This window comes from Crotalus tigris, unplaced genomic scaffold (assembly GCF_016545835.1).
Source record: "Crotalus tigris isolate CLP2741 ecotype Arizona unplaced genomic scaffold, ASM1654583v1 scf7180000024384.25900115:4084858, whole genome shotgun sequence".
NCBI lineage: Eukaryota > Metazoa > Chordata > Lepidosauria > Squamata > Viperidae > Crotalus > Crotalus tigris.
Genome location: NW_024100554.1, coordinates 3,465,785 through 3,483,566, shown reverse-complemented (window position 1 = coordinate 3,483,566; position 17,782 = coordinate 3,465,785). Strand labels below are relative to the sequence as shown.

The 17,782-nt window shown below is 35.7% G+C and overlaps 1 protein-coding gene and 1 long non-coding RNA gene across 2 annotated transcripts in view; one reads left to right on the top strand and one right to left on the bottom strand.

Moving 5' to 3' along the window:
* The window catches only part of ZFPM2 (zinc finger protein, FOG family member 2), a 342,462-nt gene that overhangs the window by 99,932 nt on the left and 224,748 nt on the right, over positions 1-17,782 (bottom strand). The window contains exon 5 of the mRNA XM_039328889.1: positions 16,461-16,572. Within this exon, the coding sequence (XP_039184823.1) occupies positions 16,461-16,572 (112 nt within the window). The remainder of the gene's footprint in view (positions 1-16,460; positions 16,573-17,782) is intronic.
* Positions 17,090-17,782, top strand: part of LOC120301503 — a 47,357-nt gene continuing 46,664 nt past the window's right edge. The window contains exon 1 of the long non-coding RNA XR_005554922.1: positions 17,090-17,224. This is a non-coding gene — a long non-coding RNA (uncharacterized LOC120301503). The remainder of the gene's footprint in view (positions 17,225-17,782) is intronic.

Below are 17,782 nucleotides of genomic sequence, written 5' to 3'. Positions count from 1 at the left end.
GGGTTGCCAATTGGTTTTATCCACGGATGTATCATTTCTCATGCTTCCTTTTTTTTTCTTACAAAGAGAAAGAACTACTTCGTCAACAAGCCTCTCCGGAGTGGAAGATTAAAAACCTAGACATCACCTACCTTGCAGCACTACTCCCAACTGGGTTGTGTAAAACTCAATTAAACTTGTCCCTATTGAATTCTGCATTACAGTACATTAAACAGAAAATTCTTCAAGCGTGATGACAAAGCTTGAAACCTTGCCTCAAAGCTGTTCCTTGTAGCTTTCTTTAACATTTCTGACTTTATGGTGCAAGCTTCCCGTTGACACAACTCTAGTCCAGCTAAGAAAAATCACACAGCCTCACAGGGATTAAAAGAAGAAAAAAAAAATGGGGGGGAGGAGGGGGAGGAATCTGTGAAAGCTAGGCTTGGTATTTCTCTTCTTTTAGTACATCTATTGAAATTATTTTGCCAGCAGACTAGAACCTGAGATGCGCTATAGAAAAGTGTAATCTAACGATTTCAATTGCAAGAATATGCTCATTTTGTTCAGGGGCTTTCATGCATGTGCCATTTTTTTCAGAGGAGTAGAGTGGTTCACAATATCTCCTATTAGTACATTATATGTATTGCCTGAGGATTTCATCACCTGAGGAACTGAAAAAGGCACCAACCTTTCTCTGCCCCGGGCTTCATCATGAGCAATTTGAATAACAACAGCTGATACAAAAAAATTGGATTTTGAACCCCTAAGTTTTAACAAAAAAAGTGAATGGTAGGCAAGTTTAGCATTAGATCAACATCTAGATTCTGAGCATCAGTGGTTAAAAACATACGGTAGGACCATTTTCTGCTCCTCTATTTGAAAAATAAAGGAAACAAGAGAAGTCACATTCAGCCATACAACATTATTAACTTCAGGCAAATTCCTAAAATTGTATGCTTCCAAAAAATAAAATTGGGAACTGTGCAAAACTATTGACACATTTCTCCTACATCCTACTGCTGTTCCTATTTTACTGATGATTTCCGTGTGAAGAAAAGTGAGCACAAAGAAGACAAGATACATAAATTAGAGGCTGGATGGAAGCAGATAATTCTGTAATAAAAATGTTGATAAGAAGTGAGACAGCAGTAAGTAAATATGGTAAAAGATATTCTATGCATCCTTCTTTAATTCATTTTATATTCACTGTATTAAGAAGGACTGCTCAATGCCAAACAAATAAATGGTTTGGAGATTTCTCTGCAGAGGAGCCAACTAGTTCTTTACTGTGCAGAGTTGGCCAACTTTTTTTAAAAAAAGAATTACATTATCAAGATGAGTTTGACATTAAAATATATTAACTAAAATTACTGTTACAAATAACAGTTAGACTCACACCTATGATGCCTTACAAGGAAGCAGAGATAGGAATAAACAATATGTAACTTATTTTCAATTGTGCAAATTAGGTTTTGTTAAGAAAAGCAGGCTCCCTGATCCCTTCTGATTTCTTAAATTACTATCCTCTTCTAATCAACAGAGTCACTCTGGCTGAGAAAGATGGGACATGTAATCAAACGGTTCTGAAGGATGAGAAAACCAGCATAGGAAAGTAGACTTTTGTTTCTTTAAGAGATGGTGATAAATTATTGATGTTGATTATTTGCTTGGGACGAAGAAGGAAGTTTCTTCTTATCTTTTATTCTGCACTTTTTAATTTTTTTCCTTTTCTTTTTTACATGGTTTACTCAATGTAGAGCAGGGGTGTCAAACTCGCAAAGTCACGTGATGTGTCATGACACATCGCGACTTTTTTTCCAGTGCCGGCAATGGGGTGGGCACGGTTTCGCCATGACGCATCCAGCCTGCGGGCCAGGAGTTTGACACCCCTGATGTAGAGTGTATTAGTTTTATTTGTATAATATAATCTTTAATAAAATTATTATCAAAGACAGGAAGTGGCTTTGTTTTTCAAATCATTTCAAGCATGTATGGAGGTTGCCTTAATTGGGATAACTTTTTCAGTCCCTACTCCATTACCTTGAGGAAGAGGCAATTTATTCATTTCCCAGCCTGCCCCCCCCCCTTCTCCAAGTCTGGTAAGCAAAATAGCTGCTGAAAAGGGTTAGAATTCATGGCTCTTTCCAGCTGCGTTTCTTGATTGGGAGGAGGAAAAAAAACCTACTTAGAAAATTCTTGGAATAGACGTAGTCCAGGTTTGCTATACACACTGACTAGTCAAATCCTATGGCCTTCAATACCATATTGATGTCCCGAAGATTTGAGAACCCAACTACTAGAGTCATGGTGGTGCAGTCATTAGAATGCAGAATTGCCAGGAGCCCACAGCCAGGAGTTCGATTCTAACCAGCTCAAGGCTGACTCAGCCTTCCATCCTTCCTAGGTTGGTAAAATGAGGACCCAGATTGTTGGGAGCAATATGCTGACTCTGTAAACCGCTTAGAGAGGGCTGTAAATCACTATGAAGTGGTATGTAAGTCTAAGTGCTATTACTACTAAAAAGTATGTACATATCCACCTTTCCATGCAGTACGGAAGGTATTCTGGCTATCAACAACACTTCAGCTGTGTTTCAATATCACTGTGTTTCCATTCTGAATAAGTCAGAGATAAAGCCCTTCTTACACATGCCACACCATCACTGAAAGAGTTGACAGAAGAAGGATTTCCTTTTGCTCTGCCAGACACCTGCTGCTGATGCTGGACATGTAATATGAGAACTTCTTGAATGCTTCTAATAAGGACACACAAATGGTTGACAGAAAAAGAACCTCTACTTATGTTTTATTATGAGGGATATTGCTGTCCACATACCTCAACCACTTTTGTTGCTTTTCTGTTTAAGCTGTGAGCTGCCCAGAGACAGGCAGCCTATACATCAAATAAATAATTGATAAAAATATTTCTGCTGCCTGCATGCATGATAAGTAGCTCCAGCTTAGAACCATTGTGGGCTGAGAGAGGGGGGGAAGGGAGGGAGGGAAAGAGATGGAGGGGGGCAGGGAGGGAGGGAGGGAGGGAGAGAGAGAGAGAAAGAGAGAGAGAGAGAGAGAGAGATAGATCTGCATTTCTTTCTTTTCTAGGATACAAGCTATCTTTATATTTCATGTACAATCAGAAGAAGATGGTAGCTCAATACAATAATCATCTATAAAATATTGTGTAACTTGGTCCTTTGATTTCTCAATATCTCATCTTATGCATAAGACAAATGGAAAGAAAAAGAGGAATTTCTAGGAATTGGGGAAGGGAGTTGGCTGGAGATGTGCCTTCAAGTCAATATTGACTCCTGGTAAATGTGTACAGTTTTATTGACAAGATTTCAGAAATGATTTTGGCAAATGCCTCCTTCATAGGGCTCAGATGGAGTAACTGGCCTAAGGTCACTCAGCTGGCTTTGTGCCTGTAGGGAAGAGATGGGCCTGCTGTGGAGGGCTCTTACTGTCCCATCCCCATTTCACCCCTGTTCCACTCCTGCCACTGCCCCTGCCCCACTACCCACCACTACTGCTGCAGGGCGGACAGAGACAGCTGAACGGCTGGATGTGGCCTATGGGCCATAAAATGCTTGGGTCTGCTACAGGGGGGCTAGAACTTACTGTCTCCAAGTTTCTAGCCTGGTGCTTTATGCTAGAAAGGCACCAGGGTCTCAGTTGTGGAATATTCCATCTTTTTGTTTTTTTTAATGAACTTGTAATGCTTTTTTGTCTAGGAGACAATTCAATATGGATACCATGTCTTTAAACAAATGGTCTTTAAAACTGTTTATACAACAAATGCTTTTAATCTTTTAAGTTAATTTATTTATTTATGAGACTTATATACCGCTTTAAATGCAAGCACTCTCTAAGCGGTGTACACCAGTAAGCAATGTGTGTATATATATATATATATATATATATATATATATATATATATATATATATATATATATATATATATATATATATATTTACATTGCCTCCAACAATCTGGGTCCTCATTTTACCTACCCCGGAAGGATGGAAGGCTAAGTCAACCTTGAGCCGGTGAGATTTGAACAGCTGACTCGCTGAACACAGTCAGCTAAAGTGGCCTGCAGTACTGCCCTCTAACTGCTGCGCCACCTCGGCTCTTTCCACTTTCATCAATGTCTAGGTTTATTAGAATTTAATATTAGATTCTATTTTATAAGTGGATAATTGAATAAATCTTACTTATTTTGCAGCAGTAATTTTAATTATATTCATATCTATCTTAACAACTCTTGGAACTCTTAGAAAAATCATGTTTCCAAGAGAAAAAAATGTTTTTACCTATAAAATAGTTTTCTTCTGGATACACTGCAGCCAAACACTATTTCCTTTTCCTGCCACATTATGAAGTGCCTGTGAACATCACATAGTTTCACAGTACTTAATTTTTTTAAAAGATCCTGTCCACTTCCTCCCCTCTCATATGCTTCTGTTCCAACATTTCTGAATGTTTGTTTCGTGTAACAAACAACCCCATTAAGTTCATCGTAACTGCAGAGTTGAAGGTTAGGGCATATCAGTCAATTGTTCCTATGAATGATCCCTGTGCATATGTGTTGTGTCTTGTTTTAAACAGAGACAAATCTTTGTTCTGATCTTCATTCAAGTGTTTAGTTTCCTATCTGCAATCCATTCAATAACGTTTGCACAGAGAAGCACTGTGGCATTGCCATTTATGAAGATTATGCTATAAACCATTATATTATCAGAGTTCATTCTTGAATGATTTAAAACAGGGCAGCTAAAATTCCCATAAAATCCTTTTAAACAATAAACAAGTAAGCTTCTTCCATATTTTAGCTGTATAAACCATGCATCTTTATTACCAACTTTTAGTTTTTCAAGCTGTCCCTCCTGAACTCTAGAGCATTCAATTGTATAATTTTCTATTTTTTCTGTAATTGTCTACATTCTGTTTTTTCCATGATTAGATGGGATATGTTATGGAAAAATGGTAGTGATGATTGCGGCAATGATGATGGAAGACCTAGTTGAAATCAAGATTTGAAGAGTACCTTAATGGATCCAAAAATGACAAAACTATTAATATTAAGAAATTACCCAATGCAAACCTATGCATTATAAATTACATAGTAAGCTTTAAGCACCAGAATGAATATGCATCTGAATGAAATGAAACAGATAGAAAAATGATAACTGAGTGATGTGGAAGCTATTACTTTGATTACAGTTAACATACTTACAATTGTACTAAAGAACATTATGCATTGAAGACCATGAAGTATTTGTTGATAAGTGTCAGAAATTTGTAATCCAATGTCATGATTTTGAGGCATGTACTTTGATATTAGAAAATGTACAAATTGTCACACCACTATTTACTGTATTTTATGACCCAAGATTCTATTTAGTATTGACCTTCATTGCTGTAGTGAGCAAAACATGAGTGACAGTCCAATCCAGGACCAGGTTAAGCTAAGGTAATTGAACTTGAACAAGTTTATTGCATTGATTTCAGTGCAATTCAATCAGCTTAAATACTAATACTTCTGAGAAATAAACTGAGATTATAAAACTATAATCAACAATATAGTTACTCCATACAGATCTATTAACATTTGTCTGATATAAAGGGTGTGTTAAATATGAACAAAGTAAGACTTTCTTAGATATGCAAAGTATACTAAGTGTATAATATTATACTACAACATTGTATGTTCAGTATGGCTTATTCTCAAGTGAATACATATTGAACTGCAGACTAAGAGATCACAATCTTATTCCTGTCCCTTTCATTTTACTTAGGCAAAAATAAATGGGGTATTAGGATTTCAGCCTTAGTTATGTTTTAATCAATCTATACACTAGTGAATGTAACATTGATTGGTAGTTAATTCTTTGTTACATAATAGGTTGTAAGCCCCAGTCATTCCATTTAATACTTATGATCAGAACTAAATGCTAACTGTCTTTTTTACGTATTTGCCATCAATATTAACTGTTTTATGTCATAATTACTCTGTACATAACTGACATTATCAGGTACCATATAGGCACGCAGCTTATATTATTTGGTGTAAAATACTATAGCCAAAGTTTGACTCCTTGTTTTATAAAAAACTACCACATTCCAACCCTACATGATTTTGTCAAAGAAAACTGGCATTCTAGAATGAAAACAGAACCTAGATGTTCTATGTACATATTACCACCTATTCGGATTCTATAGCATACTGAAGACAATTTCCCCTCTTCCCAATCTGTTAATTGCTAATATCTTTTTGGCTCTTTAAAACATTACATATCAAAGCATTTTCTCCAGGGAGAGCCATGTAAATCTTTCTTTCCTTGGAGATCTGTAATCAACTAGAGACCACATAGGAGCAACAAGAATTTGAATATTTTGTTCCATGTATTTGTTTAGGTGCTTCTCTCCAATATCCAGACTGCTTTTCAGTATTGTTCATTGTCAGGGATAAATAATATTCTAACATACAAGATGCTGATGCATATTAGGTAAAGTGGGCAAACTGAAACTGATGGATGAACCTGGAAGGGAAAGAGACAGGTTGTTACAAAAACCAGGTTGTTGTCTTTTCCACAGGATGAAGGAATCAATATATAGATCCAATAAGGAATGCTATTTATGTTAGAAGTTGCTACTATCAGTAGAAAGAGCAGGCTTGGTATCTCTTTAGAGGAACAGCACACAGAAGCAGCCCATAATAAAGTCACCCTATGTGGATATCAGAACCTACATCAGCGGTTCTCAACCTATGGGTCGCGACCCCATTTGGGGTCGATCGACCATTTCACAGGGCTCGCCAAGCAAGGCTGTCCGCCATTTTTTCCCCTTTTCCGGTGGGTGCCTTACCTGCCTTGGGCTGGGCCAGCTGGTGGCCCAGCCGGTGATCGGCCTGCTCCGTCTCTGCCGCTTGCCAGCTACAGCTCGGCCGGTGCAGGGGGCGGCACCACGCATGCGTGGCGCTCTCGGGCAGGGAAAGTCCTTGACTTACGACCGATTGGGTAGTCCTTGACTTACGACCGGTTTAGTCCTCGACTTATGACCGGTTTAGTCCTCGACTTACGACCGGTTGGGAGTCGCGGCATTAAAAAGGTTGAGAACCACTAACCTACATTCATGTAATAAACATCATTTTATAATTTACACACTTTGTAAAGCCCATGTATCAGAATATATAGTTTGTGATCTTATGAGCCTCGGGGCTCTTTTAAATTCCTTTAGTGAGGGGTCCAGTGATGACTACAGTTGTGCATGCCAATAAAAGGTATTTTGTTGCATCTACCTGGTTCCTTATAGAAGTGGGCATTTTCCCAACAGCACCATTCATCTTCTTTGGAAATTAGCAGTGACTTATAAATATAATGACCAAGTAATTATTTTAATTATTAAAATCAAGAGTAGGCAATGTAGTAGATATGCACTGCAGAAACAGATTTAAAACTTAGGTTTCTATCATCAGAGAAGAATAAGTTCTCAGATGTTGTCCTTTTCATCATTGTTCTTTTACAAAATATATTGCCTAACATTCACGTCCTCCTATGTCATAAACTAAGAGTGGGAGCATTTGACAGGAATCACTATGAAGTAAGTTATGGGTAAATTTTTCCTTGTTTCTTTTCATGCAGACCTTTTTGCCCTCTATTCCAATGGGGCTGTTTGAAAAGAACAACCGAGATTTGATATTAGGCACCTAGGTCATGGTTTCACCTTGACAATAGCTCTTTCATTTCAAGCAGTAACATTTGCCAGGATCCCTAAGGTGTCTTCTTTTTTGTCAAATCCTAGCTTTTCTTAAAGAAAAAAACCAGCTATGAGAAAGGAGAAGAAAAAAAAGATAAATCTTAATTCACAAGCCACAGGACTATCTCTATGTTTTCAGCACAAAACTTCAAATTCAATCCAAAAAGTGATGTTATTAGAAGGCTGCAGATTTAAACCTTGTCCACCATGATGAAACTGGATTTATGGAGCATCATAACTCTCCAGACACCATCCAGCAGCTTATTAATTTAATAGACTCCTGTCCATTCCATGATGTTCCTGCCCTGACAGTCTCTCAAGATAAGGCGAAAGCCTTTAGACAGGACCGAGTGCATATATATTTTCTTCTGTTTTCTTGGGTATGGTATTGTCGACAACTTGAAATCTGTGGCTCAGCAAATTTGTGATTTCTTTTCTTATTAAGCTCGCACCAAAGACAACAGCAGCAACTTTTCTGTGAAGTTGCTTTCCTCAGACACAAACGAATGTTACTGACTCAAAAATTGTAACTGTATTTTAAAAATTAAAAAAAAATATGAATCCATTTCTAATATGTAAGTGATCTATTCCAGGATTCCTTGTCAAAAGTGAGACCAATGTTTAGCTAAAATGAAAGGCTGAGTTTAATGGAAAAGTTTCTATGTCTGTGAAACATTCAAAGAATTCTTCAAGTTTAAGGAAGGTATCTCCAATATAATCAGTAGTTTTGTAATATAAAATAAAATTCAATTGAAACAGAATTATAAATAGTTTAGCCAAAAGTAAAAAAAAAATATGATTATATATATTTTTTTAAATTGAAGGTTCACAAGTTCCATAATTTCTCCTTTACTCTGATAGGAACAACAAAAATCTTTCACAATGGATTGTTTCATGAACTACAACAATTGTTTATTTTGGCTTCTCCAACGTCTAGTGTTCCAAAGGAACAAGGCCCTATTTAAAGTTCTTCCCCTGTAGCCAATGATCACAAATAAAACGGTGTGGCTTTCTTTTGCTGTCATCGACAGAATGATTTGTTCAATGTCTAAAATATTTCCTAAATGTGCAAACTTAAATATTGCATACAAAGGCTTGCATATCTCTTGGAAAGAGATTACATTAAAGAGTACTAATTTATGTGTTAATTTGAGATGAGAATTTTAAGATTCAGCACCATCTTACCTTACCTTACCAAGCTATAATTTACATGCTAAGTATATGCTTTTTCACTGATATTATATAAAATTTATCTCCACCTACATGCTTCCCTCTAAGTCAGAGATGCCACTTATGTCCACGTTTCTTTTAAATGCCAACCAAAGTGCTGAGAAATTTTCTGTATGTTCTTTCTCTCTCTGATATTTACCTAGTACTATAGGCTGCTGGGAAATGAAGTGTGTTTCTTGAGTTTTTGGACTGTTCAAAAAAATCTTGCTAAAACTACTTCAGTTACAAAATTCCTACAGAAAATTTCATTTCCCTTAAATAAATTGACATAGAGAAAAAATAGCTATTTTTTTTGCTATATCCATCCCAGTAGCTGTTGCAAGTTTTATTTCAGCTAATTTCCACTACAGCAATTGCACTCTGTAATTAAGATGTAATATAATATACAATTTAATCATTTTTAATTTATCAAACAACAATGCTTGCAGGCATCATAAAAAGACTCAATATTCTAAAAAGGGATAGTGACAAGGACGATAGAACAAATACATTAGGACATTTCTGGAAAATAGTCTATAGAGACCAAAAACCCAGTGGCTTGTTGTTTCAAAAATGAATATTTAATATGTATTGACTATAAAATGTATTTTTTTAAAAAATGAAAACAATTGTCATAATCCTTGCTTAGGACCATCACCTTTCCAAAAGAGGAAGGATAGTTGTGGACAAGTGCAACCCATAACAACTGTGGAAAGATTTCTGGTCCTTTGAAGTATCATGCTATCAGATTTGCAATTACAGCAATGAATTCAATGAGAAAAAGAATCTGTGTTAAATTTCAAACAGATTATAGATTTGTATCAAGACTTATTTGCTATCTTGCACCAATATAGCACAAAGCACAATATAATCTGGCAAGCTACTGATGGTGAAGACAATCTGGAGCGAAGCCATGCACCAATGAATGCAAGAGGCTCAATTAAATTAGGGAGACTTGTTCTATGACAGACAGGGGTTTTCCCACCGTTCTTGTGATGCCCTCTTATCAGTGCCAGGATCTACATAACACACTATACTCTAAACTTATGTTAAGAAAATAAATCCTAGTTTCTCATTATCTTTTTTACCTAAATAAATTAATCATATTATACAGTAAAACAATGGCCTGGTTTACATGCTAAGACAATGTCTGGGTTTTGCTAAATGCTAAACTGCAAACTGCCCAGTTCCATCTAGTTTGGGTTATGTGTGTTAATCCAATCATAGAGTAACAAGAGTATAACATTCTTAATGTGGAATTTGATAGGATTCCATCTGAGCTAGTCCTTGTATGACAAGCAATAATGGCTGAAGAACTATCAAGATGCAAAATGAACAGGAACAATATATAGCAAAAGCATATGAAATAATAAAAGTATATCAAGCTGATATGTGTATATCCCCCTCCCCCCTCTCTCCTTCCCTCTCCCCCCTCTCCCTCCCTCCCTCTCTCTCCCTCTCCCCTCCCCCTCCCCTCTCTCTCTCTCTCTCTCTCTCTCTCTCTCTCTCTCTCTCTCTCTATCTATCTATCTATCTATCTATCTATATATATATATATATATATGGTTCATGTAAAAATATTTAGCAGTGGGAATTATAAAATCATAAGGAGATTAAGTTAGCTAGTTGTGAAATTCTAATATTGCTTTTTAAATGACTTCAGGACATAGGAGGTGCTAAGGTTATTATCTGTTATCACAAATACAGTGGAATTGTATAACTGGATAATAACTAAACAACTGACACAATGTAAAATTACATTATCAGTGTGTTAAAACAAAATTGCACCCTAAAGGAGTCTACATGCCAGCTCAGAGCTGCAGTGTAATTATGCTTAACTCTGATAATTAAAATACAACGGAGATCAACAGAATCATTTTCATTAAGAAAATTATTAATGATGGTGGTATAATGGTAATTGATTGCAGAGCACCACAGGATAACGCCATGCAGTATAAACCAACATGTTTTAATAATATGTCTGAGACTGTTTTGATATGTCACATACGGTTGAGAATGTTTGAAATTAAGACAGAAGCAATGAGATATATTAAAAATGGGAATTCATAGAGTAGCTGTTCTTAGGATATTTCATTTTCTAAAATATATATATATATAAAACCCAAAGTATTTGAAGGATACATTGCGTTATGGATCAATGTTCTGTGTGCTGCAATAAAAATAGCCATTTGCAGCATCAATTATACAGCCAAAATAAATGGAACAAATATTTCTCAAGCCTTCTGTCATTTCATTTCATGTTCCGCATTGATCGTTTTTACATTTGTGATCATGATTTACTGATATTATTTTGTTTTCTATCTAGCCGCACCGAGTACTTTTAGCCTTCATTATTTAGATGACTAAAAAACAGCATTAGTGCTTTTTCCACTGCTGTTCAATGCATGCTTAATGAAATGTGAGGGGATAATTCTACGTAAATAATAATTGATAATTGACTCAGCAGTGACAATTTATGTATAGTCTCATGTGCTGTAAAATGTCCAGATCCTCTTCATTTGAAACCTGATGTCTCTTCATGTTTGAACTTTTTAAATAAAACAATGATTTTGTTGAGTATGTGTACATTTTAAAGAATACATGTCTTTTCCCTGTTTTTTTTAATTTTCATCTTGTTTCTTAATTAAATTCTAAGAAGTACTTTGGCTAGGCACTTCTTACTTTTATTCCATGACTACTACATATAAACAATTTGAGAATACTCCCTTTTTTATGACCCTGTAATCCATTAATTTGGCGTAGAGTTGGGGGTGACTAGATGGAACTGAGCATTTACTGTTCAGATACCTTTCTTGATTTATTCAAGAAAGTGCAGGCCAATTAAATAAAGGACTTAGTAATTTGCAGCAAAAATTAAAAAAAAATCATTAAATGTGATTATCTACATTAAAACTTAGTCATATTTAATGATATCTGTTAGCATCATCCTTTTATAGCATATTTATCATCCATCCATCCATCTATCCATCATCTACCTTAGATTTGAATGGGCATCAAATCAACATATGACCCTGGGCAGTGAACAGCAAATTGTGTTCTATATGGGGCTGCCCTTCTGGAATATCTAGAAGCTTCAGCTGGTATAAAAGGCAGCAGTGCAGGCAGTATTGTGTGCTTCTAGAACAGTGTTTCCCAAACTTGACAATTTTAAGGCATGAGGACTTCCACTCCCAGATTTTTAAGGCATGAGGACTTGACAATTTTAAGGCATGAGGACTTCCACTCCCAATTTTAAGGCATGAGGACTTCCACTCCCAGAATTCCACAGCCAGCGTTGCTGGCTGTGGAATCCTGGGAGTTGAAGTCCTCATGCCTTAAAATTGTCAAGTTTGGGAAACACTGTTCTAGAAGAACATGTTACACCTCTGCTCCATAAGCTGCATTGATTGCCAGTTTGGTTCCAATTCAAGGTACTGCTTTTGACATTTAAAGCCCTTCAAGGTATGGGGCTGGGTTATTTGAGGGATCATCTCTCCCCCATTACATCTGCTCATCTCATTAGATCTGGCAAGAGAGGCATACTGTGTGTCCAGTTTCTCAAGGAACTAAACTTGGCGGGTCCAAATAAGTAGGACCTGGCACCTACCTTATGGAACATTCTTCCCACTGAAGTGAGGTAATTTTGCAGAAGTCCCTCAAGATCTCATGTATCATCAAGCCTTGTGGCTTCAGGGGACCAGTGAAATCTTGAGGTAGTTTCATTGCTGATTAAATCTTGTGGTTGTGTGTGTGTGTGTGTGTACTGTATATGTTTGTGTTTCCCATGTTTATTGTTTTTAAGTTTGTTTTGCTGTATACCACCCAGAATCATTCTTGTGAGTTGAGTACACATATAAATTTCATAAATACATTTAAAACAATAAAAATATCAATAAAATCAGAAATATATCACATACTGATGACCTATTTTTTTTCAGATCTATCATAAATACGTTTTTCTATTGGAAAAGATCTTCCAAAGTTGCTTAAGCTAAATTAGAAAAATCTGGGCTAAAAAGTTCAGTATTTTTGTTAATATGCTAATCAAAAAACTTAAATGGTTTTATGAAAAACACATTCTCTAGTAACCAGTATATTTCATTAAAAATACTTTTGTATTTTGAAACAACTAAGCATATACTGCATTTTAAGAATACAGGATCATAACTTCATTGCAATTAGCAATGACTAAAGCACATCCAATTTCCGTATTTGTTAGCTATCATAAACCTTTTGCTGAAAGACTTGTATCCAAAGTAAAGTTTCAAGTTTCTTAAGAGAATAGCAATAGAGTCTGGGAAAGAATATGCTGTCATCACCAGAACTATAGTCTGAAAGATTTTCAACAGGACAAACGTGGTTAGAATGCTTATTGAAAGCAGATACATATTATGAATACCAGGTTATTCATTATATGGTTTCTGTTACTTTATTTTCTAAGCAACTTGGAAGGACTGCTCGATCAGCATGATATACAGTGGAGATCTCACTGTTTTTTATAAACAGATGGAAACCTTCTATTCAGAGATCGAAATCTAAGCTAACTTTGAGATGAGCAAATGATACAAACTGCATTTTGAGGATCACATGAGTATCATTACATGGATTATACCAGAGGTCCCCAACCTTTTGGGCACCAGGAACCGATTCCGTGGAGACAGGTTTCTCCACAGACCAGAGAGTGCGTGGTTTTGTGTGCTGCCTGCATCCTGCGGATGGGGCTTTGCTTGTTTGTGCGGCCCAGTGGCTGGCATGCCGTGGCCCAGTACCGGTTGAGGACCAGGGGTTGGGGACCCCTGGATTATACAATACAGGTAGTCCTCAACTTATGACCACAATTAAGTCCAAAATTTCTGTTGTGAAACATTTGGTTAGTGAGTTTTGCCCTATTTTATGACCTTTCTTGCCACAGTTGTTAAGTGAAACACTGCAGTTGATAAGTTGTAACCCAGTTAGTAAGTGAATCTGGCTTCCCCATTGACTCTGCTTGTCAGAAGGTCGCAAAAGTGATCACATGACCTTGGGACACAGCAATGGTCATAAATATGAACTATTTGCCAGACAACTGAATTTTGATCATATGATCATGGGGATGCTGCAAAAGTCGTAAGTTCTTATTCTACTCTTCATATTGCCTCCAAATCTAGTGATTCACTTATATTTTACTGCTTTAAATTTGCTGGGGACAGTAAATTACCCAGCAGGAATGTCAAAACTATACAATGCAACTGTTGTCGCCATATCCTGTTGCACTGAATTTCGTCATCTCTAACTATGAAATTTGATTTTTCAGTATCTTCCAATTTTATTGAATCCTGCACAAAAGTGATGATCCATTCACTTTCGTGAAGAGTTGATTCAGTCTTACTATATGCATAAAATATGAGTTAGTGAAACTCATTAGTATCATTTCAGGCTGCACTTTAATCAAATAAAAAGCAATGTACGTGTAAAAATGCTGAAGTTAAAATGAATGTTCATTTTTAAGTAGAAAGAATTTTCACACTCAAACATTTAACAATAAAACATTTCATCAACCTTAAGAAATATAATCTAAGAGTGATTTTATCATGTTATCTGCCTTAGAGATATATTGAGAAATTGGCAGCCTTATCACTGCTCAGTCAGATTTTGAGATATGATAAAATAAAAAAAACCAAACAGGATTAGGTAGATATTGGAGAAAAAGAAATATGGTAATGTAATTTTTCAACTGTGAATACTATATGGCTTATTTTTTTAGACTGTTATAGCAAAACTTCTATATAAACTGTCATCAATAACTTATTTAGAAATATAAACATGCATACTAAAATATACTATGTGCTAATATTGTACTATTTTATTTTTATTCAATGTGGTTTTCTAATGTAATTTATCATTGCAGACTTCAGAAATATATATATTCTTCCTCTTTGGGTTTGGGCTTGCCCCTTAATTAAATATTTTTAGGTTACAAATAGTGTGTGTGCATGTTTTATATAATTATGTCATAAAAAGAATGCATAAGATCCTGATGTACAACTACTAATGTAAATTCTGTTTTCAATATTTCAGTTTTCACTGGCCCATCTAAAAGCAATCCTCTTAAAAATGTACAATTTGCAATGATTATAAAAACAAGATATAATTGTTTCTAGTAAGATTTAATAGCTCTTGATGTTATGATTGGCTTTGAATATTAATATTCATTATTTGCCTGGACATTGTACACTGAAATGGTCACAAGGTTGTTACAATAAACAAATCTTTCATCTTTGTAGAGGTTCTAGTTAGGAACTTTAAAAAAAAACTTAAAAATTTCCTAGAAGTCTTCAATTTCAGAAGTAATCACAAACACTGAGACTGAGAATTTATCACTTGAAACGTGAGCCTAGTTGCAAATACTAAAAGTAGGAAGGAAAGAAAGAAATATATTAGAATCATAGAATGGGAAGTTTAGACACAATACTAAAGAACTTCTGGTCCAATCCCTTTGCTGTGCATAAACTCACTACTAATTCACAGATCCATAGATCTACATTACATAGTTCACATTCATATTAAATCTGCACCATTTTTTCCTCAAACATGACCACAACAAATCTGATGATGGAAATAAAATTCAACTTAGGGAAGATTAACTCCCAGTTTTATTCCATTGTTCCATTGTTTATCGTTTGCATTATTCCAAATACTGTTCCCCAACAGCATCTTAACTCAGAATTCCTATTCCCCCATAACTCACAATGTCTAGAATCTCACAACATTCTGAAATCCTTTTGTGGTTACAATGCAATATTTGGTATATCTGCTTAAAACCTCATTTTTCTTCTGATCATTCAGTTTGGAAATTTACACAGTGGTAAGCAGTTATACTTAAGCATTCTAAAAATAATATGGGGTTAATCCATAGGAACTGCTTTGTTTACCAAAGCTGGAATCTGATCCCTAATCAATGCAATCTTTCAGTTTTCAGAACCTTCAAAATCACAGTTCTCACAATAATCTTCTCCAAAACAATACATTTTTATTTACTTGTCACAGGTGGTAATAATTTATTTCTATTAGGTTAAAACTGCAACTGGGTGAGCCTGTTTTAAAAACTCAAAAGAATGTTCACAATAGATTCATGGCTTAATACAATGCAGTAAATTTATCTTAGGTTAGAAAAAAAAAGAATGAAGAAGCGGCTGCATTTAAACCAGCCACACTCAAAATCAAAGATCTGGGAAGTATCGGGAGAGGTGCTTATGTTGCAAGTGAAGTAGGCAAGCTTTTTGTATCAGAAATGCATCAGGTAGAAGAAAGATATACGCCTTTAAAATATTCTGTTTGAACACTGAATGATATATGCCTCTGTTTCATGCTCATGAACCAAACATGTATCCCTTTCTTAAAGTGGTAATAAAGAAAAGTGAGTTACTCATCCTTGCTGCTTGTATTTGCTGTCTATTATCAACGAGCATATTTATCCAGCACTGGGTTAATTCCTTATCAAGAAACCGGAAGAAAAATTAGCTTGGATTTACCTTTGCTGTACACAATACAGTTGTTTTTGTTGTCTTCTACTCCTTGCCAAGTCATATCCAGCAACCACTTGGGGCCCGCAGTCAACACCATAGGGAGTGGAGCCTTTGCCTTCTGGGGAAAAAAGGCAACAAACATAGACCAGTAAGCTTGTGTTGATTACAAATTTACACGAAACTAGTAGCAATAACTTTATTTGTCAACTAATTCGATCCCCAAATCAAGAAACCTTACATCACGACTGACGGAGAAGGGCAAGAGAAAGAAGAGCAGAAGGAGAACAAGAAGAAGGAAGAGGGTTAGTGCTTTGATAAAAATGAATGGCAAAATTATTATTGAGGATTTTTCTGAATGATAGCACTGGATCAGATCAGATTAGACAAATCTCTAGTGGCTTAGAATTATAAAGGGAATGTAGGTGACTTTCACAGCAAAAAGCCAAGTGTTTAGAAATGAACTTTAGACACATTGTACTTCATTATCAAGAGGATCTCTATTTCCTGAAACAGACAGGAAAGAATTTAAAGAATCAGTATCCATTTCAAAGCCTGAGTAACATTTATGTTTGGTGGGAAATTATTCTGAATGGATAATGTATTTTCTCCCTTTTTTCTTCTTTGAAGCCAGTGCTTGCTTTTACTGTTGCTGAAATAATGATGATTATAAACTCCAAAAAGAAAATTAGCAGCCAGAATGAATTTGAATGACCAAATGAGAGAAGAGTGCATCATATATACCCTGATTCACAAAAGACTGAGAAACATACGTGAGTTTAAAAAACATTTCCTCAACATGTTTTCCATGGTGCAAGTTAGGACAGAAAAATTCAAATCACTTTTGCTCAAGTTCACTGCTAAATCTAAATGCGAGGAATGAACTGATCTAGAATTTAGAAAGGCTTATCCCCAGTTTTTTTTTTCAATGATGGTAGTAAAATGCTATTTAGACAGTTATCATTAATCATTCCTTGTTCTGCATATCAAACATCTTGAAACTATAACTCAAAGTGCAAAGTACAATGAAAAAACTCTCTAGGTAATAATCTAGCAGGTTTTTTTATTTTTTTTTAATATAGATATGGTGTTTTTCCAGAAGCTCAAGACCTGTCTTAGAAATTCCGTTGCAGTTTCTTTCCCTGATCTAGAAGTCAGAAGTATAAAGTTAAAGCTTAATCCTATGAGACTTTTGGACCAGCCAATGAGGACGAGCTATGAGGTGTTATAATCACACTTCTGCCCTAATGCTAAACTTTTAGGTAGTGCACCTCTGCCACTGTCAGATCAGGATACGACATAGAAATCTACTTGGTTTTCTCTACTTAAAA